Here is a 22,165-nt window from a genome sequence, read left to right on the forward strand (position 1 = left end):
TCAGGATCTCGTCTCTGCTTTTTGCGGATGATGTGGTCCTGTTGGCTTCATCAATCTGTGAGCTACGGCATGTGCTGGGACGGTTTGCAGCCGAGTGTGAAGCGGCTGGGATGAGGATCAGTACCTCCGAGTCCGTAGCCATGGTGCTGAGCCGGAAATGGGTGGAGTGGCTACTTCAAGTGAAGGAAGGAGTTGCTACCTCAAGTGAAGGAGTTTAAGTATCTTAGGGTCTTGTTCACGAGTGAGGATGGGGGGGGGAGCGGGGGTTGGACAGACGGATTAGGGAAGCATCAGCAGTGATGCGGATGCTAAACTGATCTGTTGTGAAGAGAGAGCTGAGCCAAAGTTCTCAATTTACTGGTCCATCTAGGTTCCCACCCTCACCTATGGTCACGAGCTGTGGGCAGTGACTGAAAGAATGAGATCATGGATACAAGCGGTCGAAATGAGTTTCCTCCGCAGGGTGGCTGGACTCTCCCTTAGGGACAGGGTGAGAAGCTTGGTCATTCGGGAGAGACTCAGAATAGAACCGCTGCTCCTCCACATCGAAAGGAGTCAGTTGAGGTGGTTCAGGCACCTTGTTAGGATGCCCCATGGATGCCTCCCAGGGGAGGTTCTCTGGGCATGCCCCACCAGGTGGCGACCCCGGGGCAGACCCAGGACACGTTGGAGAGATTACATCTCTCGGCTGGCCTGAGAATGCCTCAGTATTCCCCCAGAAGAGCTGGTAGAGGTGGTTGGGGACTTCCCAGAGGGAAGTCTGGGCTGTTCTGCTTAGGCTGCTACAAACGGCAGAAAATGGATGGATGGATGTGCAAAAACTAACAAAAAAAACCCTCTGACTTATTCATAATTTACACATATACACTGAGATGAAATATGTAGCGTAAACAATACAGGAGCATTGTAGATAAAACAAAACAGTATGACATGTACTAAATCTTTCGTGTGCAAAAGCATAGTTGCAGTGAAAGTCCCTCATTACAGTATACAATAAACACAGAGGAGGCAAAACAGTACACACACACACACACACACACACACACACACACACACACACACATCAGTTGCAGAATCAGGATGAGCAAAGTGATATTGCAAATTACATGGAAGTGTAAACCATCAGAAGTAGCCTTATGTAAGAAATCTACAGGCAAGTAAAGACGACATCCGGAAAGACTGTCAGTGGTAAATGAGGACATTCTGGAAGACATTGTATTTGCTGAGCCAGGGATTTTTACCCCCTCCCTCCCCTCACAAATCCATCTAAGTAAACAAAGAAAGACAAATCAATGATGGAGCATCTGAACACCATTGAAGTTAAATTGAAAACCTTTTTTGTATGCCTTGGATGATTGCAAGGCATCCAAGATGCCATCTGAGACTCCACCAGTCCCAGTTCAGAATCAAGTCTACTCACCAAGCTGAAGGCACTAAATCTAATTTTGCAGGTTGCTCTGTGAATCAATTCAAGCAGCAAGTTGATCAAGTGAGGCTTAAGGGCCTCTCTCAAGAGCTCAGAGACGCTCTCATAGATGTAGTTCAGAACCTAAACCATTGAATGGAACGGACACTGTACTTACAGAAATTATTTTAAAGCTAGATCTGTCACAGGCTATGCCACAGGTTCCTAAACCTTGGTCTTTGAGTACTCAACTTCCTTCACATTTTAGTGTTTTCTTGCTCCCAATATACCTCATTCAGCCCTTCATGAGTTAAAGTGGGTGTGTTATTGCAGCAGAACACTGTTACATTACATTACAGGCATTTAGCAGACACACTTATCCAGAGCAACGTACAACACACCCAGAGCAGCCTGGAGTCATTTAAGGGTTAGTTGCCTTGCTCAAGGGCACTTCAGCCATTCCTGCTGGTCCAGGGAATCAAACCAGCAACCTTTTGTTCCCAAAGCTGCATCTCTAACCATTAGGCCATGGATAGGCAGCACGGTGGTGTAGTGGTTACTGTTACCTCACAGCAAGAAGGTTCGGGTTCGAGCCCAGTGGTCAACAGGGACCTTTCTGTGTGGAGTTTGCATGTTCTCCCCATGTCTGCATGGATTTCCTCTGGGTGCTCTGGTTTCCCCCGTAGGTGTGAATGTGAGTGTGAATGGTTGTTTGTCTCTATGTGTCAGCCCTGCAGTGACCTGGTGACTTGTCTAGGGTGTACCCCGCCTCTTGCACATAGTCAGCTGGGATAGGCAACCTATGGATAATGGATGAATGGACCTTTAAGATCAGGGTTAGGAACTTGTGGTGTATTACTCAGAACTCAAGACTCAGGTGGGGTTTACATTAGACCGTATCAGCGGATCATCAGATTAATGTTTTTAAAACGATTAGCGTGCACACAGCAACGCCAATACACGGATACGCTCAGCTCCACAGGCATCCTGCGCTCCAAATCACTCCGCCCTGAACAGCGAGTGCCCTCTGGAGGGTGCGCACTCCGGCCCTGCGCAGCTCACAGAGCGCGCGAGTGAAGCTCTGAGCTGTGATTCGGGACTGAGCCGCTGTGTGTGTGATCTCAGTGCATATCACTTACCACTTGCAAGTGGAAGGATGGCAAGCCTAAAGACAATCATAACTACACAATGGGCAGTATTTGCATCAGTATTTGCAGTATTTTCATACTTTTATACTCTTTAATGAAAGGTGATACAAGGCGGAAGTCCGCGCCGTTTTTCAGCAGTCGTGTCACATGACCAACGCCAGCGAATCAGGAAGGTGGATGTCACAGTGACGTTGTCCAATGACGACACCAGCTAGAGCTCAGCACAGCGTATCCGCGTATTCTCAATGTTTACACAGCACCGGACCAGACACGATCTGGATTGAATACGTGGACCCTGGCGGATTCCCGTTTCCCGGCGTTTCCAGGCGTTTTAATGTAAACGGACAGTGCATCCGCGAAGAAAACGAGACAGATACGGTCTAATGTAAACTTGGCCTCAGTGGTGGAACCTACAACCTGGTGTTTATTAACATGTTCGTTTGTGGTCACCATCCATCCATCATCTAGATCACTTATCCATCAGGGTAGTGACAGAAGCTGCAACCAAGCCCATCTGACTTCAGACGAGAGACAGGGTTCACCCTGGGCAGGTCGCTGATTTATCAGAGATGAACAACCATTCACACTCACATTCACACCTATTGGCAATTTAGAGTAGCCAGTTGATCTAATCCACATGTCTTTGGACTGTGGGAGGAAACTGGAGCACCCAGAGGAAACCCACGCAGCTATGAGGAGAACATGCACAGAACTCCACTCAGAAAGGCCCCAATTAGCTGCCAGGTTTGAACCCAGAACCTTCTTGCTGTGAAGTGACAGTGATAACCACTGCACAAGTTATATAACTGCATATTATTCAGTAACATCTGTTTCGAGTTTTGCAAGTTCCCCCACACAAGTGTCCATGTGGGTTTCCTTTAGGTTTTCTCTCACCTCCCAAAAAAAATGCCTGTCAACTGGTGACTCCAAACTGCCCCTAGGTGTGTGTGTGTGTGTGTGTGTGTGTGTGTGCGCGCAGTGTGTTCTGTGACTGACTGGCGTCCCATCCAGGGATGATTCCCAACCCATCCCCAGTGCTGTTGAGATTGGCTCCATATCCACTTTAATCCTGACCAGGATAAAAGTACTTACTGATGAATGGAAGAATCGACGAATGGAAGAAAGATTATTGAGTAAATACTTACTCATCATACTATGAATTATTCAGCAACTACAGAGGTAATAATGGGAAAGGTTCTTAGATGGAGTTATGAAAGGGAGGAATGGACCCAGTTAGCTGTGGATCCTACGAGTGTAAAAGGGATTCAAAATCAGTTTGCACGACAACCAATATTTACATCATATCACTGCAATGAGAAAAAAAAAATGGTGCTACAAATCTGTCTGGGCAGAACCCCCACCCCCTGAAACCATCCACACTTTTACAGGATCCACATATTCAGCTACTTGTTTATGATACACCAACCCTACAAGCCAAGCCATATAGCTATTAAATCACTTATATTAAAATTTAGAAATATTCTCACATAACTTATGCAATTAGTACAAGCTCAATGCATTTGCACTCATTGGATGATGCATGATGACCCCTTTTTTTCCATCTTGCTTTGTCCGGCCAGTGAGGAGAGTGTACTGAGCATTACTTTTGTACAGAATATGCCTTAAAGCAGCACTTGGCTTGTTACAGCATGCACACTTGCATTTGCTGATGTACATGAAGAAGTAAAACATCTTAAACCACAATAGGTGACCTGCAGTACATTGCATCTTACTGTGCAAAAAATTATACCCACAATTAGAGTTAGCCAGCTGATTTTCCATGCCTAGTTTGACAAAAAACATTAAATAAGTGGCAGAAATGAAGCTGGCTGATATGTAATGTAAGTCAAGCTAAATAAATAGGTGCACATTTTTGTTCAGAATAATCACCAAATGAGATGAGCTTAGTCATTGACAACACGATTACAGTTGGCCATAGCGGTTAGTTATTATGGGAACATTCATAGTGCGCTCGGAAAGGGATAAAACAAGTGTCAGAGCCAGGTTTTGGCTTCGACTGCTAAGCACATCACTCCTAATCGATCCTGTAATGGGCATCTTCTTTTCCTTTAACATGCACAGGCATGTTTACACTACACTTGCTCTGTATCCTGTACTAATTAAATGGACATGACAACAAAGGATAAATAGATTAAAAGAAAAGGCCAGCATCAACCAGGACCAAATCCAGCTAAGGCAGACAGCTGGTTACCAGGAGAAGTCATGTTCACAGTTAATGGAGCAATGTAAAGAGACAAAGACCTGAGGGGACCTACTTTTCTGTAGACGAGCATGTTGGGGGACTCGTCCGCTACTCCATTGCTGCTCTGTCCATAGCTGTTAGTCTGCGCCATACCTCCAAGTAATGAGCAGGCAGCCTTGAGTGCTCCTGGATTAGAAAGAGACAGGGACACACACACACACACACGAAACTGTTTAACATTATGCATGGAGAGGATTCTATTGGCTTGTGCAAATAGAAAGAAGAATGTGACTAGATAATAATCTAACGTTATGATTTGTCCTGTCACGCAATATAGCCTTCATTCACCCTTCAGTATTTCACGCTAAATAAACTCCTCCACAGCAGTGTTTAGTGACTGGAAGCTGCAAACAAACCTCCTCCATCTGTCCACACATTCAGTCAGACGTGCACACACACAATCTAATTACATTACACACAACGCAAATGCATAATCACGTAAACGTTAATGCAAACTGCACAGTGCATCCATCCACGCATGCACACACTTTCTGAGGAGGGGGGAAAAAAAAAAATCTCCCTGTCCTTAACAAACGCCACAACAGAAATGCAGTTGTGATGAGGTGCAGCCTGCAACGTGTTCAATGGCCCGGGATGCGACTGAATGCATGCAGCAGGAACGGAAAAGCTTGTTTTGTGCACGAGCTCCTGGATGCATCACTGCAGTGTGTGGTTTTGCGCTGGAGAGCGGGCGATTTCAGCACCACAGACAGCTCCGCAAAATTGACTCGGTTCGAGACGACGCGTTAACAAATAAACAAAAACAAACAAAACAAACAAACAAACAAAAAGAACAAAAAAGCGTCATTATTACCTGCTACAGTCACGCAGGTCGTGCGATCCCTCCCTCCCCTTCGGTTTTGTATCTCGCGGTGCTCGGTTTGGTCAGACACCGGAAGGATCTCGCATTGGAAAGAGCGGATCCCCCCCTCCCCCCTCCCTCTCGGCGCTCGTGCGAAACAACCAACTATTACTGCTCCCTCGGAGCTGGAGCGGAGGCGCGCGCGGAATCTCGCGGCGCCGTAGATAACGGGAGCGCGCGCTCCGGTCGTTTCACGTGCGCCCGGAGTCACGGTGCAAGAATACCGAGCTTCACCGCGGCAGGAACCGGGACTGTGGGGGGATGGGGGGGGGGAGCGGTTGTGCCTATCGCTTCTGTGATGATGATGATGATGATGATGAAGAAACACAGAGTCGCGAGCAATACGTATGTGCACCGGCATCTGCTCACGTTGCAAGTGCACGCGCGTGGAGCTCGGTGAGATGAGAAAGAGCCACCATCCGAGGTGTCATCAGGGACGGGGTCCTCATCAGGGCTGTAAATTAAGACAGAAGTGTCTCTGGTTCTCTGTGATCGAAGCCCTTGAGGTGTCTCCTCGAATTGCATATCACATGTCCCGAAGGAAGAAGGAACAACATGTCCTCGAGGAGAATTTACTGTTCCTGAGCATTTCCTGTTCTGACCTGCAAATAATAAATAATAATAATAATAATAATAATAATAATAATCTCATCTCATTATCTGTAGCCGCTTTATCCTGTTCTACAGGGTCGCAGGCGAGCTGGAGCCTATCCCAGCTGACTACGGGCGAAAGGCGGGGTACACCCTGGACAAGTCGCCAGGTCATCACAGGGCTGATACATAGACACAGACAACCATTCACACTCACATTCACACCTACGCTCAATTTAGAGTCACCAGTTAACCTAACCTGCATGTCTTTGGACTGTGGGGGAAACCGGAGCACCCGGAGGAAACCCACGCGGACACGGGGAGAACATGCAAACTCCGCACAGAAAGGCCCTCGCCGGCCCCGGGGCTCGAACCTGGACCTTCTTGCTGTGAGGCAACAGCGCTAACCACTACACCACCGTGCCGCCCTAATAATAATAATAATAATAATAATAACCTGGGGTTCAGTTCAGTCTCTTGATACTGGCACTCTCTCTTCCAGAAGATTGTTGGCATCGTTTTGCTTCTTTACAAATAAATAAATAAATAAATAAATAAACAAACGTTTCAAAATATACATTTCCAGCTATATGGGACCACTACACCACCGTGCTGCCTATCCATGGCCTAATGGTTAGAGAAGCAGCTTTGGAGCCAAAAGGTCACTGGTTTGTTTCCCTGGCCCTGCAAGAATGGATGAAGTGTCCTTGAGCAAGGCACCAAACCTCCAACTGCTCCAGGTTTGTTCTGTATCGCTCTGGCTAACAGGATCTGCTAAATGCCTGTAATATAATGTGAGTGTTTGCTTACGTGAGCGTTTCTAAGACTTTAGGTCATGTGTGTTTATTGGTGGTGGCATGGTGGTGCAGTAGTGAGCACTGGTCACCTGGGTTCTGGGTTTGAACTTGCGGGTTGACTGGGACCTTTGTGTGGGTTTCATCTGGACACTCCAGTTTCCTCCTACAGTCCAGTGATTCGGTTGACTGCCTACTCGAAATTTCCCAGAGGTGTGAATGAGTGTGAATGGCTGTTTGGCTCTCTGGGTTAGCCCATCCAGAGTGTACCCCGTCTCTCACCTGATATCAGCTGGGATTGGCTCCAGCTTCCCTGTGACCATCAAAGAAAATTAAATGTTTATTGGTTTATCCTGTAATTGACAGACAGTCATTTCCCCAAGCTTCAGCTCAAACAGATTGCCTTGACTCGGCAATTTACAGCTGGCATTAAAAGTATGACATGTCTACTGCTCCAGTCATGCAAGGAGTCCCTCAAGGTTCATGGCGTAGCCAGTTCTACTTCATATACATTTCCCCCTTGGTCAGATATTTCAGGGACCCACTATCAACTGCCACTTAGAAATGATGCATGGCAGTATGAGGTCCATCACATCATTCATCATGAGTTTTACCCTAGTCAAGGTGGAACCAGAGTCTATCCCAGGAACACCGAGTGTGAGGTAGGAATGACCCTAACCCATAACGATGTCATCACTTGTTTACCGCAGTGCATTATGGGCAATACCCGGGGTCAGCGCCGCCGTATTGTTTACTTTTGCCTTTGTTAAACACTGCATTGTTCTGTCTAAGCGGTTTTAACCATGCTGCCTAAAGTGAATTGCTGTGTGCCTTACTGTGTCTCCACAACAAAGGGAACGCCTCATTTGAGCTTTTATCAGCTGCCAGTCGAGAAGAAAGAAATGCATAAGTTGAATCTGCACCAAAAATCTTCAAACTGAATCGAAATGGACAAGTGTTTATAGATTACATTTCTCTAGTGTGAAAAAGACGGACTTAAACTGGGACCCAGCGATATTTCCACGGTCTGCAGAACGGACTTCAGTTATAGAAGATTAGAACAATCGACGCTGTTCATCGTCTGAAACTAGCAATATTCCAAAGCCTGTAAAACAAAGAAGCCTTCTTCAGCCTTTGCCTCTCAGCGTACCGAAACACTTGGCAGCCAAACGAGCCTGTCAGACCAATAAAACTCTCAAACCAGGAAGAGTTCTCTTTCGGGTTTGTATAATGCTCAGTGGACCTGAACATTATACAAACCCGCAGCATTTATTGGAGTAAATGCATTTATACTGAACATGACACGGCAGATCAGTGGGTTTCCAAAGTTTTGTTGTTTTTTTTTGTAATGTTTCCTGACATCAAGTTTTATTTAACTAATCAATCACTCATTTATAAACGTTTTAATAAATCATTTATAAATGTTTTTATAAACCCATTTATAAACCTTCTCACCAAGCTTGATTTGGATTTTGATTTTCCTGCTGTAAACCCTCGACATGTTCTCCACCTCTTTAAAATCATCAATTTCATTGTCTTCCATGACAGAGCACAGCAAAATCGCTCCGCTCACATCGCTCTCACGTAAAATTAATCTGACATCCGTCATATCGCTCAACTACCGACCCCAGCTATTCCCCACAATACATTGCAGTAAACAAGTGATGACGTAGTTATGCTTGGGGGCTATACACCCTGAACACACCATCACTCCTTGGGGCAATTTAGCAAATCCAGTCATCCCACTGGCATGTTTGTGGACACTGGAGGAAACTGGAGAACCTAGAACCTACACCGAATGCAAAACTCCACACTGACCCAAAGACAGCAACCCAGGGTTACAATCAAACCCCTGACCCTGGAGCTGTGAAACATCATCAACAACAAATATTTATGACCTATAATTATGAATTATGGGCTCTGACTACACTGTATGACCTAAAGTATGTAGACACCAGATCATATGTGCTTTTTGAATATTCCTTTCCAGATTTAGTCAAACTTTACTCCTATTATAAATGTCCACACTTCTGGGAAGGCTTCCCACTAGATTTTCATGTGGCTAATGAGATCAGAAGATGGAGGACAAACTCTGCGTTCCAGTTCTTCCCAAAGGTGTTCAATGGGAATGAGGTCAAGTCACTTGAGTTCTTCCACTCCAACCTTGGCACACCGGGTCTTCATGGAGCTTGCTGTGTGCACAGGGGCATCATCATGCTGGAACAGGTTTCAGTCTCTTAGTTCCTGCATACAAAAGACATTCTATACAATTGTGTGCTTTAATGTTGTGGTGTGATGGTCAGGTGTCCACAAACGTTTGGATCGACAGTACTGTGCAAAAGTCTTAGGCAAAAAAACTATAAACAGTAATCAGTAAGCCATAATAAATGAAACAAAGCCAATATTTGGTGTGAGATAACCCTTTCCTGTAGTCTCAGGTCCAGTGAGTGCAGTTTTATATGGAAATGAGCTGTAGGTTTTACTGAGCATCTTACAGAACCAGTCACAGTTCTTCTGAACACTTTGTCACACTCGCTTCGTAATTTTGCACCAAAACCCAGCAGCCTTCATTATGTTTTCTTTTTTTAATCTGAAAAGTGCTCTTTTATGGAATATGCTGCTCAGATACAACATTTTTTTCTGTAACATTTAATTTTGTGCTGGAAAATGAAACCAACATTTGGAACTCTTTTGTAATGTTTTGACTCGATAATGTAGAAATAATAAAATAGAAATCTATAACAAAGTTTGTATGGGAAAAAAGTCTTCAGGGGCCCAAGACTTTTGCACAGTACTGTATATATTGTATTCTAAACTTGCTTAAACTTTAAATGTGCCTTTCATGAATTTATGACTGTTAATTAGCAAGCTTAAACTGGGTTAAACCTGGGAACTCTAGAACGCTCCTGTAGTTTATACAGCTTAAATCAGGAACACTGATGTAAGTGAACATGTATAACTGTAAAAAGCTAGACTAAAGCATAAAGATGAAATATACAGTGGGGCAAAAAAAGTATTTAGTCAGCCACCAATTGTGCAAGTTCTCCCACTTAAAAAGATGAGAGAGGCCTGTAATTTTCATCATAGGTACACTTCAACTATGAGAGACAGAATGGGGGGAAAGAATCCAGGAAATCACATTGTAGGATTTTTAATGAATTAATTGGTAAATTCCTCGGTAAAATAAGTATTTGGTCACCTACAAACAAACAAGATTTCTGGCTCTCACAGACCTGTAACAACTTCTTTAAGAGGCTCCTCTGTCCTCCACTCGTTACCTGTATTAATGGCACCTGTTTGAACTCGTTATCAGTATAAAAGACACCTGTCCACAACCTCAAACAGTCACACTCCAAACTCCACTATGGCCAAGACCAAAGAGCTGTCAAAGGACACCAGAAACAAAATTGTAGACCTGCACCAGGCTGGGGAGACTGAATCTTTTTTTTAATTGAAATTCAATCTCAATACAAAGCATGTGTACACTTAAGATTATAACCCAGTACATGTTACATTACATCTCACATGTAGTCAAAAAAACAAAACAAACAAGACAAACACAAAACAAAGAAAGAAAGAAAAGGAGAAAGAAAGAACAAAGAAAAAAAACCTGCCATCTACATAGCCAAGTCTCTTTGTACTAACACAACTACCACAGACAATAAAAATAGGACAGTAATTTCATTTCTACATGTACAAGGGCTGTTAGATAAAATTGCAGATAATATTTTTAAGGACAATTGCTTTCTTACTTGTCATTTTATTAAGTGAATTCCAGTATGTATTAAATTCTGTTTTAAATACTATAAAGTGAGGGAACGTTTTTAGATATCTGGTTTTATGAATAAAGAATTTACCTAAAATTATAACAACATTCACCATGTAATGTATGCTTTCTGTAAATAGTGAGTTTTACTCCTCCATATAAAGCTGAAATTAGCTTGATTAACAGCTTTAAGGCCCGGTCCCACTGCACTTACGGATGCAAAGAGGATGTAAAACGTAAAAAAATCTTTGCCATCCGTTGGAAAACGCTATGCATCCGTTGTGTACTCATTGCATACGTGCTTCATACGCTCTATCCATCGAGCATCCGTCCACTGTGATTTCATCCGCGCAAAAAGTTTTGAGCTGCACAAAACTTTTAGAACGGATGAACTTTCCGCCGTGTTATCATCCGTTAAACGTCTGCTGTATCCTCTCTGCATCCTCTGGGCATCCTCGCAACTCACATCCGCTGCAGCTGAAAACGGAAAGAGGGAGGAAAGATAAGGTACATGAAACGTCTATTCATCGTTAGTAGCACGGAAATAGAAAGGATGTAAGCGTATGCATCTCGTATATAAAGTATTCAAAACGGACAAAGCGTTTATATCTGGGATGTATCTCGTATATTTTGGATGTCTGGAGTACGTCTAGAGTATGTAGAAGGACACCTAGCGGACAATCGATATTTTGTATAAAAAGGGGGAGAAAATCATCTAGTAGTAGAGATGTATCGATGTAGCCGCCAGCACGTCTTTCCGCTTTATGCTGACGGCGTTCGTGCTGCATCCCTTTATATCCGCGGAGCAGACGCAATTCATACCCCCCGCATGCGCAGTGAACGGTTTGCATCCGATATACATCCGCGCAACATCCCCTTTGTTTACGTTAGGCGTACGTGATGCATCCCCTTCATCTGCTATGCATCCGCTCTTTCTGCTATGCGTCCGCTTCTCAGTTATCACCGGTAACCCCTTCGGAGCTGTCATCCACTTCCATCTGCTTTCATCCGCTAGGCTTCCTATGAACATGCGTTTAACATCCCCGCTATATACTACTCACGTCCGTTCTTTTCCGTTCTGTTTTCGCAAATTTTCGCCAATTTTGTCCATTTCTGGAGCGGATGAAAACGGATAGAGCCACCCCCGAAATTTTGCTCGTCCGCTGTGTCCTTTTTGCATATGTTTTGTGTCCATCGGCCAGTGGGACCGGGCCTTTAATTTCATCTTTTGGGATGGCTAAGGAGTGTGAAGGATAGATGCACCTAGATAAAAATTCCATCTTTGTTAGGTACACCCTGCCAAAAACAGACAAGTCTCTTTGCTGCCATATATCCAGCCTTGTTTCCCCTTTCTGAATGGTGTCTGTTATATTAAGCTTGATTCTTCTCTGTTTGTCATTAGTTATGTAAATGCCCAAGTATTTTATTCCCCTTTTAACTGGTATACTATTAATGACCAACTCTTCACATTGTTTGATAGGCATGAGCTCACATTTGGTGATATTAAGGCGTAAACCTGAGGCTTTGGAGAACATTTCAATCCCTTTAATCGCCACTGGGATTTGATGTTTATCCTTCAGAAAAATTGTTGTCTCATCCGCTAATTGACTTATGACTATATCTGTATCAAGCACACGGAGTGCTGTTAGTTCTGTGTAATTTTTGATATGAATAGCCAACATTTCTACTGCCAAGATAAATAGGTATGGGCTAATAGGACAGCCTTGTCTTACCCCTACTTGAATTGGAAAACGTGTGGTTGTTCCGCTGGGTAGAGCAACCACACTATTTATGTCCTTATAACATGTCTTCACAAAATTACAGAATCAATTCCCAAAACCAAAGTATTCAAGAGACTGAAAGAGGAAGTTATGTTCTAAAGCAGGGGTCACCAAACTACGGCCCGCGGGCCAGGTCCGGCCCGCCACCCCCCTTTGACCGGCCCCCCCCAGCCCCTCTGCCCCCCATCACTTGAACCGGCCCTATGAGGCAATCCCTAAAAGTGGTCATGGCCTATTTTTTTTAATTGCTTTTTGGCAAATAATAACATGTCTGCATCTTGTATTTTGTTGATTTTATCAATTAAAATTGATATTTAGTTATAAAATGAACTATTCATATTTTCCGAATTTTCGTCATATGCTCGCGATCAAGCAGTGACAGGCAGCGCACGCACAGAGAACTGTCAGTGTTCAGGACAGCAAAGTGGCGAGCGGTCAGCGAAAAGCTGACAGAGAGTGCAGAGTTTTTAAAGAACAGTGGACCACCGATTATTTTTTCGTTCAGTGTAAGGACCGTGCAGTTTGTCTTGTATGTAAAGAAAGTGTGCCGGTTTTCAAAGAATATAATCTGCGTCGTCACTATGAAACCCGCCACAAAGAGTATGTTAGTTTGCGAGGGCAAACAAGAGAAGACAGGATTCGGAGGATGAAATGCGGACTGGCTGCACAACAGAATGTATTCCTTCACCAAACCCAGATCAACCAAGCTGCTGTCTGAGCTAGCTATAAGGCAGCTCACCTACTAGCTATCCATGGAAAGCCGTTTACTGATGGGGACTTTGTTAAAGTATGCATGCTTGCTGTGGCCGAGGAGGTGTGTCCCGACAAGAAGGATGCGCTCAATGTGGTGAGTCTCTCCGCACCTACTATGACCAGGCGAACCGAAGATTTGGGGGACAACGTGTATGACCAGCTGAATGAGAGAGAGTCAGAATTCGAGTTTTTTGCTTTGGCCATGGATGAGAGCAATGACATGCAGGACACAGCACAACTGCTGTGCTCTATTGCTCATATTATTATAATTTCACTGTTTTTTAAAATGTATTTATTTTATAGGCCTATTTATTTGACCTTTATTAAGTGCTGCATACAATTATTTATATTATTAATAATATCAACAGGCCTACCTACAATTTATAATTTTCCACTCACCTTTGCCAGTGTCAATCACCTCAAATAGGCAGATGTTTCTTACCTTGACAGCTTTGATATTATTTTTATTAGAAAATAAATAAATGGAATATCAGTGGTATTTCAAATTAAAACAAAGTGTGAAGACTTGATTACTACTTTTGCAAACCACTAGTAAAGATAAACAAATATGTGCCAGGAATCAAGTGTTGATATAGTAGTATGGATATAGTAGTGGGGATGGCCGTGCCAGGCTAGTAATCTCTACTACACAATGAGGCCTGCTGGTGGTCATATTTGTCTGGGTCATACAATTCTATGTGATATAGCTGACCCGACCCCGGCCCCCCATCACAGTCAGGAACGACAATGTGGCCCCCAGAGAAAAAAGTTTGGTGACCCCTGTTCTAAAGTATCAAATGCTTTGAAAAAATCTAGAAACAGTATAAAACCTTCATCTTCTATCATATCACTGTAATCTATAATGTCCAGAATTAACCTGATGTTATTATGAATAGATCTATTCTTCATAAAGCCTGACTGAGACTCACTAACACATTGTTCAATACCTGTTTTAAGACAGTTTGCAAAAACATAAGTTAAAATCTTGTAGTCTGTTGTGAGAAGTGTAATAGGTCTTCTATTATCTAAAACCAGTGAATTTTTCCCTGGTTTGGGAATTAGTATTATAATACCTTGTTTCATGGATGGGGAAAGTGTGTGGCTGTTTAATATTTCAAGGAATGTATGGAAAAGAAAATGGCGCACGTCTGGCCAAAAATGTTTGTAGAAATTGGCAGTTAAAGGTCCCATGGCATGAAATTTTCACTTTCTGAGGTTTTTTAACGTTAAAATGAGTTCCTCTGACCTTCTTAAGTCACCCCAGTGGCTAGAAATTTCATAATGTGTAAACCAAACTATGCCCAACATTTGAGAATGGCGCGTCAAAACGACGCGTTGAGAAGCTCTTCCCTTGCCGACGTCAGCAAGGGAGATGATCCCCACGCCCCCCCCCCCCCCGGATTCCCACCCACTGTATGGATTGCCCACCCAGTTGTAGTGAGGAGACCATAGAGGACACAACATGGCATCACCTAAGCGAGCGAAACATGGAAATTGTGCTGTACATGGATGTGACAACACAGAAAGGAGTCTGTTTTTACTGCCGACGGGAGAGCCCCTGAAGACGCAGTGGCTTAATTTTATTTACTTCAATAATACGCCGTCGAGTCTACCTAAGACGGTGTATGTTTGTTGGAAGCATTTTCCTGATGAATGTTTCCACAACTTGGGACAGTACCGGGCAGGTTTTGCACATCAACTGTTACTGAAGCCTGGGTCCGTACCAAGCATCCCTGCTGCATCAGCAACAAACACTGAACAAGTAAGTGTATAACTGTTAAGTCGTTTAGCCATGTTTTAAAATCAGTGCCACGTTAGCCTAGCAATGGCTACATTAGCTGTGCAGCTAACCGCTTCCTGCAGTTAGCCAGGTAATCTGCGCTACAAAACCAAAAAGCATGCAGCATGCTCTGTTAAACTGAGTTTAGTCTGGAAATTGACTGTAACTTATGAGCTTATGTTTTGCCGTGTTTTAAAATCGGTGCCACGTTAGCCTTGCAATGGCTACATTAGCTGTGCAGCTAACCGCTTCCTGCAGTTAGCCAGGTACTCTGCGCTACAAAACCAAAAAGCATGCAGCATGCTCTGTTATAATAGCCAATCAAAACAGTTTTTACAAAGACACCCACATTCTTTTTTTTAAGTCACTCGTTCATTTTATTTGTTTGTTTGTTCAGTAAAAACCCAAACATTTGTTGAATTTATTTTATTTCCTCACGTCGCACCTTAATGACGTCAGCGCGCGGTATTTTTCCCTTCGCGGTTTGTTCCTTCTCTCTCGCCATAGTAAGACACCCACATCCGCTTGTTCTGACCCACTGGAGGTAGCGTCACAGTGCTGTTAGCCAATCAGAGGTAACATGTTTACATGTCATGAATATTAATGATAAGACCCGCCCCCACCCTCTACCCTTCCCCGCCTCCTGCTTCTCATTAGCAAAACGACGCACTGGGAAAAGCGCTGAAATGGGGCTTTCTCCCAGGAGGCTATATCTACGTGCCGAGGGTTCATTTCGAGAAAGGCTGCGGATATAACATCCGGAAACCTCCACGAGCCCGTTTAAAGCATCAACAAACCGCCATGCCATGGGTCCTTTAAGCCATCAACCCCCGGGGATTTGTTAATTTTAATTTTACTGATAACTGCATCCATTTCTTGAATCTGTAACTCTCCATCACAAGTGTCCCTGAATACTTCTGTAATTTGTGGAATGTGGTGTTTAATACCTTCAAAGAAAGTGAGTGTCTCGTTCTCTGAGAACTTGGAAGTATACAGTTGGCTATAGAAGGTTAGAATCTCTTTAGAAATAACCCTTTGATCCTTGCATACGTTATTATCAATCAGTAAAGATCGTATTTCATTCCTTTGCTGTCTGTTTTTTTCAAGGCGACAAAAATATGCTGAGTTTTTTTCCCCCTCTTCTATCCACCTAGCCCGAGATCTAACACAAGCACCCTTGGCTTTTCCTGCATACATTTCATCCAACTTTGTCTGCAGAGTCAATAGAGTTTGTTTGTCATTATCTGTAAGTGTGGGCTTGTTGCATGTGGCATTCAGCTCCTTAATGAGCTTCAGTTCCTCTTGTCTTTGAGACTTTTTAAGATTTTTACTGTAAGCAATTGAATATTGTCTTATTTTATACTTACAGAATTCCCATTTCAGTATGTATGAGGAAAAATCCTCCATATCCATAACCTCTTTTATAAGTTGCTTGACACCCGTACAGTAACAATCATGTGAAAGTAACTCTGAGTTGAATTTCCAATAACCCTTAGAATGAAATTGTGGTTCAGGGGGTTTTAGTACCAGAGAGATAACTGAATGATCTGTTAACGGAGCTGCCGACATTCTTACATCAGACACCAGTCCTAAAAGAGGGTCTGATAGCAACCAGTAATCCAACCTAGACCGATGACTCCCATTTGGTTGAAACCAAGAAAATTGTACTTTGTTACCATTGTAATGCCTCCAGGCGTCTTGTAGCGCATTTGAATGGCAGAATTCTTGAAATGTCTTATTCGGTGAATAAGTATGGCCTCTTGGGGGAGACCTATCCAACCATTCATCGTTTACCAAATTAAGATCCCCTCCTATTAATACATTTTCACATTGGTAAGATAGTTTGCATCTCTCTATTTCGTTTGTCATATCTTTTAACAAGTCCAAATTCTTCTGTCTGTTGTTGTACCCATACACATTCAGCAAAATGAGCCTTGAGTCATTTAAGTCCATCACTGCAATCAACCAATGTCCATGTTCATCTGCCTTCACATACAAGTGTTTCCCAGAACAGTTATTTAGCGAAATTGCCACTCCTCCTGACCGTTCTGTGCCGTGACTGAAAAAAAATCTTTTCTGCCCATTGTTGTGTCCAAAACGTTTCATCCTCCCTCATAGAATGTGTCTCCTGCATAAACGTGAAAGTACTTTTCTGCCCTTTGCAAAACAAAGCTTTCCTTTTCGTGTTGTCTTTAAGACCCCTTACATTTAGAGATGTAACTGAAACTTCTGTGGTAAACAACGACATAAATAAAAGAACGATGGAAAAAAAAAGAGCCAAACAGGCTAGTCTAGTGGCTTTAAATCAAGCACCTGCCGTCAAAAGTAACGGTAAGTTTTTAACTTCAGCAATGCCCCTAATAAACATTTTCCTCCCTTTATTTTATCGTAGTCAGCTGGTATACCCGATCACCTTTCCTATTCCTGAATGCGTTGTCCGTTGATGAATCCGAAGGGTCCTCTGAAGAATGCCTTCATTTCCTGCTGTCTTGCTCTTTCAATCTTTGGCCAGAGCACGTTGCGAGCATCTCGTTCCGCTTTGGTGAGGTCCTCTTTGAAGCGTACCTTCCTCTTGGCGCACACCCTGTCGTCCTTCGCTTGTTTCCAAAGTGCGTCGCGGTGGGTTCTTGAGGTGAATTGTAAGATGATCTGATGAGTCTTTCCTGGTTTCGGTTTCCCCAGTCTGTGAACAGTGTCCAGAATTATGTCCATTTTGTGTGACCATTCTGGTATCATCCTTGCTATTAGCTCTGCTACCTCCTGTCGGGTATTCTCGCCCTCAGTTTCGGGGAGCCCGTTTAGACGGAGGTTCCATCTTCTTTGATATCGCTCCAATTCCTCGGTTTTTTCTTTCAGCTCCAAATTCTCCTTCTGAAGCTCCCGCACCGCATTTTCAAGCACTTTAGTATTTTCTTGTCCCTCTTTGATGTTCGCAGTGTTAAACTCCGATGCCTTTGCGACGTTAGCTATCATGATGTTGTTCTGTTTTAGCTGTGCACCGAAGTCCTCTACTAATGCCGTTAAGTTCTGGATAGCAGCTAGGACGTCCACATTAGACACAAATTCTGGCTGTAGTTTCGGCATTCCCTTCTGTTTCTTAGCAGAGACAGTGACATTGGATGGAGGGCTGTGTTGTCGTCTTCTTACCACAGAGCAAGTTGCCTCCATATCCTCTGTTTCTTCTTGGCGAACGTTAACGTTAGCTTCGTTAGCCGATGCTAGGCTCACCTCGGCCCCTATTTCCAGCGTCGACTTTATTTCACTTCCCGAGGCTTTAACTTCCTCGAACATCATTTTTCCGGCTTCGGCTGACTAAAAATGAGGTAAACGTTGGGAGAATATTTTAATTTTGTTGCAATTTGGGACTAGGCTTGCAGACCATACCAAAGGCGCGACTGCTCAGCACGCCATCTTACCGGAAGTCCTTTGGGAAGACTGAATCTGCAATAGGTAAGCAGCTTGGTGTGAAGAAATCAACTGTGGGAGCAATTATTAGAAAATGGAAGACATACAAGACCACTGATAATCTCCCTCGATCTGGGGCTCCACGCAAGATCTCACCCCGTGGGGTCAAAATGATCATAAGAACGGTGAGCAAAAATCCCAGAACCACACGGGGGGGACCTAGTGAATGACCTGCAGAGAGCTGGGACCAAAGTAACAAAGGCTACCATCAGTAACACACTACACTGCCAGGGACTCAAATCCTGCAGTGCCAGACGTGTCCCCCGCTTAAGCCAGTACATGTCCAGGCCCGTCTGAAGTTTGCTAGAGAGCATTTGGATGATCCAGAAGAGGATTGGGAGAATGTCATATGGGTCAGATGAAACCAAAATAGAACTTTTTGGTAAAAACTCAACTTGTCGTGTTTGGAGGAGAAAGAATGCTGAGTTGCATCCAAAGAACACCATACCTACTGTGAAGCATGGGGGTGGAAACATCTTGCTTTGGGGCTGTTTTTCTGCAAAGGGACCAGGACAACTGATCTGGAAAGGAAAGAATGAATGGGGCTATGTATCGTGAGATTTTGAGTGAAAACCTCCTTCCATCAGCAAGGGCATTGAAGATGAAACGTGGCTGGGTCTTTCAGCATGACAATGATCCCAAACACACCACCCAGGCAACGAAGGAGTGGCTTCGTAAGAAGCATTTCAAGGTCCTGGAGTGGCCTAGCCAGTCTCCAGATCTCAACCCCATAGAAAATCTTTGGAGGGAGTTGAAAGTCCGTGTTGCCCAGCGACAGCCCCAAAACATCACTGCTCTAGAGGAGATCTGCATGGAGGAATGGGCCAAAATACCAGCAACAATGTGTGAAAACCTTGTGAAGACTTACAGAAAACGTTTGACCTCTGTCATTGCCAACAAAGGGTATATAACAAAGTATTGAGATGAACTTTTGTTATTGACCAAATACTTATTTTCCATCATAATTTGCAAATAAATTCTTTAAAAATCAGACAATGTGGTTTTCTGGATTTTTTTTCTCATTCTGTCTCTCATAGTTGAGGTATACCTATGATGAAAATTACAGGCCTCTCATCTTTTTAAGCGGGAGAACTTGCACAATTGGTGACTAAATACTTTTTTGCCCCACTGTAGGCCTGATTTATTCTTGGCCTTGGAATATAATCGGCATATCCCTTTAATCAGACAGTGAGGGTATTGGCCTGTCCTCAATATTTGCCTCAGTCCAAACAAAAACTTGTCTTTCCTTTGCACTCATTTAGCTGACTGAGCTCACCACATGCTTGATAATTAGCTGGCACTGAATCAGGTATAAACACCACTGGGGTCTAGTGACTAGTACTGGGGTGCAGAATCGTTACTGAATCACACAAAAGCAAGATGATTAAAGGTAGACTGCCTTTCAGATTTTTCAAGTGTAGGTCATAAAAATAATTTTCCCTGACACCCAATTATTTTTGCTTAGTGGACTGAAAGCTACTGAATTCGAATCACAGCCTTCCAATTTTATTTTATTTTTTTAAATAGAACAATTCATGAACTTAAGGCCATGTGGCCCGAAATCCTCCGCTATTTTTTCCTGCTTCACCATGACCCAATACAAGATACTACATCATGCATCAAGTGGTGGGCTTTCCGCTTTTGCGCAAGGCACTGTGGGATACAAATTTGAAACAGGAGAGGAAAATAGAGGAAGTGAGTGTGCGAATAAAACGTGAAAGACCGACTACAGTAATTGAAAGAAAGCGAGAAGAAAAAATGTGTTATATACGAAAGAAAGGAAACGCAGGACCAAACTAATAAATATCGGCGCTCAGCGAGCACCTCGGTGTGATCAGCTGTTCGTTTAGCGACAGAATGGTAAACCTGCGCATGCGCACACACACACACACACACACACACACACGGACTTCCTCTGTCTGCTTGACTGCGCGAAGCGAGTGATTTCATGCACATTATTTGCTTTAATCCCCTCAAATTAAATAACTTCCCAGCCACAGAATGGCCTGATATTTTGTGAGATAATTACAAAAATAAACATATATCACAATGACCACATTTCAGACGGAACTAAATGTCACAGATTTTATGAAATTGAAAGGCTGTTTCGCTTTAAAGGAAAAATATTTTAGTGCTATTGTATACAATTTAGATTCTAGGGAAGAGAAACCCCCCCACACAGCACTGTGCAGATATATTTCTATTCACAGAGACAGAAAACTTGGACATCCACAATGGTTATTAGTTGAGTTAAACTGGCACGACATGTAATTTCCAAAATAAAATGTAGGTCTATGAGAGGATCAAAGACAAACTTTGAAGGTACACCAAGGTCACTGATGAGCTCTATACCCTGAAAGTGTCATGGAAACTCTCCCAAGTACAAATAATTCAAAAGAGTTTGCAGAGAAGTTTAGACTTTTTAAAATTACTGAACAAAAGCCGAGTCAGTCTGCAGAGTGATCCATTTTTATAGTGTTCTATAAGTTAGTGTTTGAGAAGTACAACCCCGATTCCAAAAAAGTTGGGACAAAGTACAAATTGTAAATAAAAACGGAATGCAATGATGTGGAAGTTTCAAAATTCCATGTTTTATTCAGAATAGAACATAGATGACATATCAAATGTTTAAACTGAGAAAATGTATCATTTAAAGAGAAAAATTAGGTGATTTTAAATTTCATGACAACAACACATCTCAAAAAAGTTGGGACAAGGCCATGTTTCACACTGTGAGACATCCCCTTTTCTCTTTACAACAGTCTGTAAACGTCTGGGGACTGAGGAGACAAGTTGCTCAAGTTTAGGGATAGGAATGTTAACCCATTCTTGTCTAATGTAGGATTCTAGTTGCTCAACTGTCTTAGGTCTTTTTTGTCGTGTCTTCCGCTTTATGATGCGCCAAATGTTTTCTATGGGTGAAAGATCTGGACTGCAGGCTGGCCAGTTCAGTACCCGGACCCTTCTTCTACGCAGCCATGATGCTGTAATTGATGCGGTATGTGGTTTGGCATTGTCATGTTGGAAAATGCAAGGTCTTCCCTGAAAGAGACGTCGTCTGGATGGGAGCATATGTTGCTCTAGAACCTGGATATACCTTTCAGCATTGATGGTGTCTTTCCAGATGTGTAAGCTGCCCATGCCACACACACTAATGCAACCCCATACCATCAGAGATGCAGGCTTCTGAACTGAGCGCTGATAACAACTTGGGCCGTCCTTCTCCTCTTTAGTCCGAATGACACGGCGTCCCTGATTTCCATAAAGAACTTCAAATTTTGATTCGTCTGACCACAGAACAGTTTTCCACTTTGCCACAGTCCATTTTAAATGAGCCTTGGCCCAGAGAAGACATCTGCGCTTCTGGATCGTGTTTAGATACAGCTTCTTCTTTGAACTATAGAGTTTTAGCTGGCAACGGTGGATGGCACGGTGAATTGTGTTCACAGATAATGTTCTCTGGAAATATTCCTGAGCCCATTTTGAGATTTCCAATACAGAAGCATGCCTGTATGTGATGCAGTGCCGTCTAAGGGCCCGAAGATCACGGGCACCCA

The 22,165-nt window shown here is 43.3% G+C and overlaps 1 protein-coding gene across 1 annotated transcript in view; it reads right to left on the minus strand.

Moving 5' to 3' along the window:
• Window positions 1–4,907, minus strand: part of rgs7b (regulator of G protein signaling 7b) — a 335,399-nt gene extending 330,492 nt beyond the window's left edge. The window contains exon 1 of the mRNA XM_060940302.1: window positions 4,830–4,907. Coding sequence (XP_060796285.1) covers window positions 4,830–4,907 — 78 coding nt within the window. The remainder of the gene's footprint in view (window positions 1–4,829) is intronic.
• Window positions 4,908–22,165: the final 17,258 nt, after the last annotated feature.

This window comes from Neoarius graeffei, chromosome 14 (assembly GCF_027579695.1).
Source record: "Neoarius graeffei isolate fNeoGra1 chromosome 14, fNeoGra1.pri, whole genome shotgun sequence".
Lineage (NCBI taxonomy): Eukaryota > Metazoa > Chordata > Actinopteri > Siluriformes > Ariidae > Neoarius > Neoarius graeffei.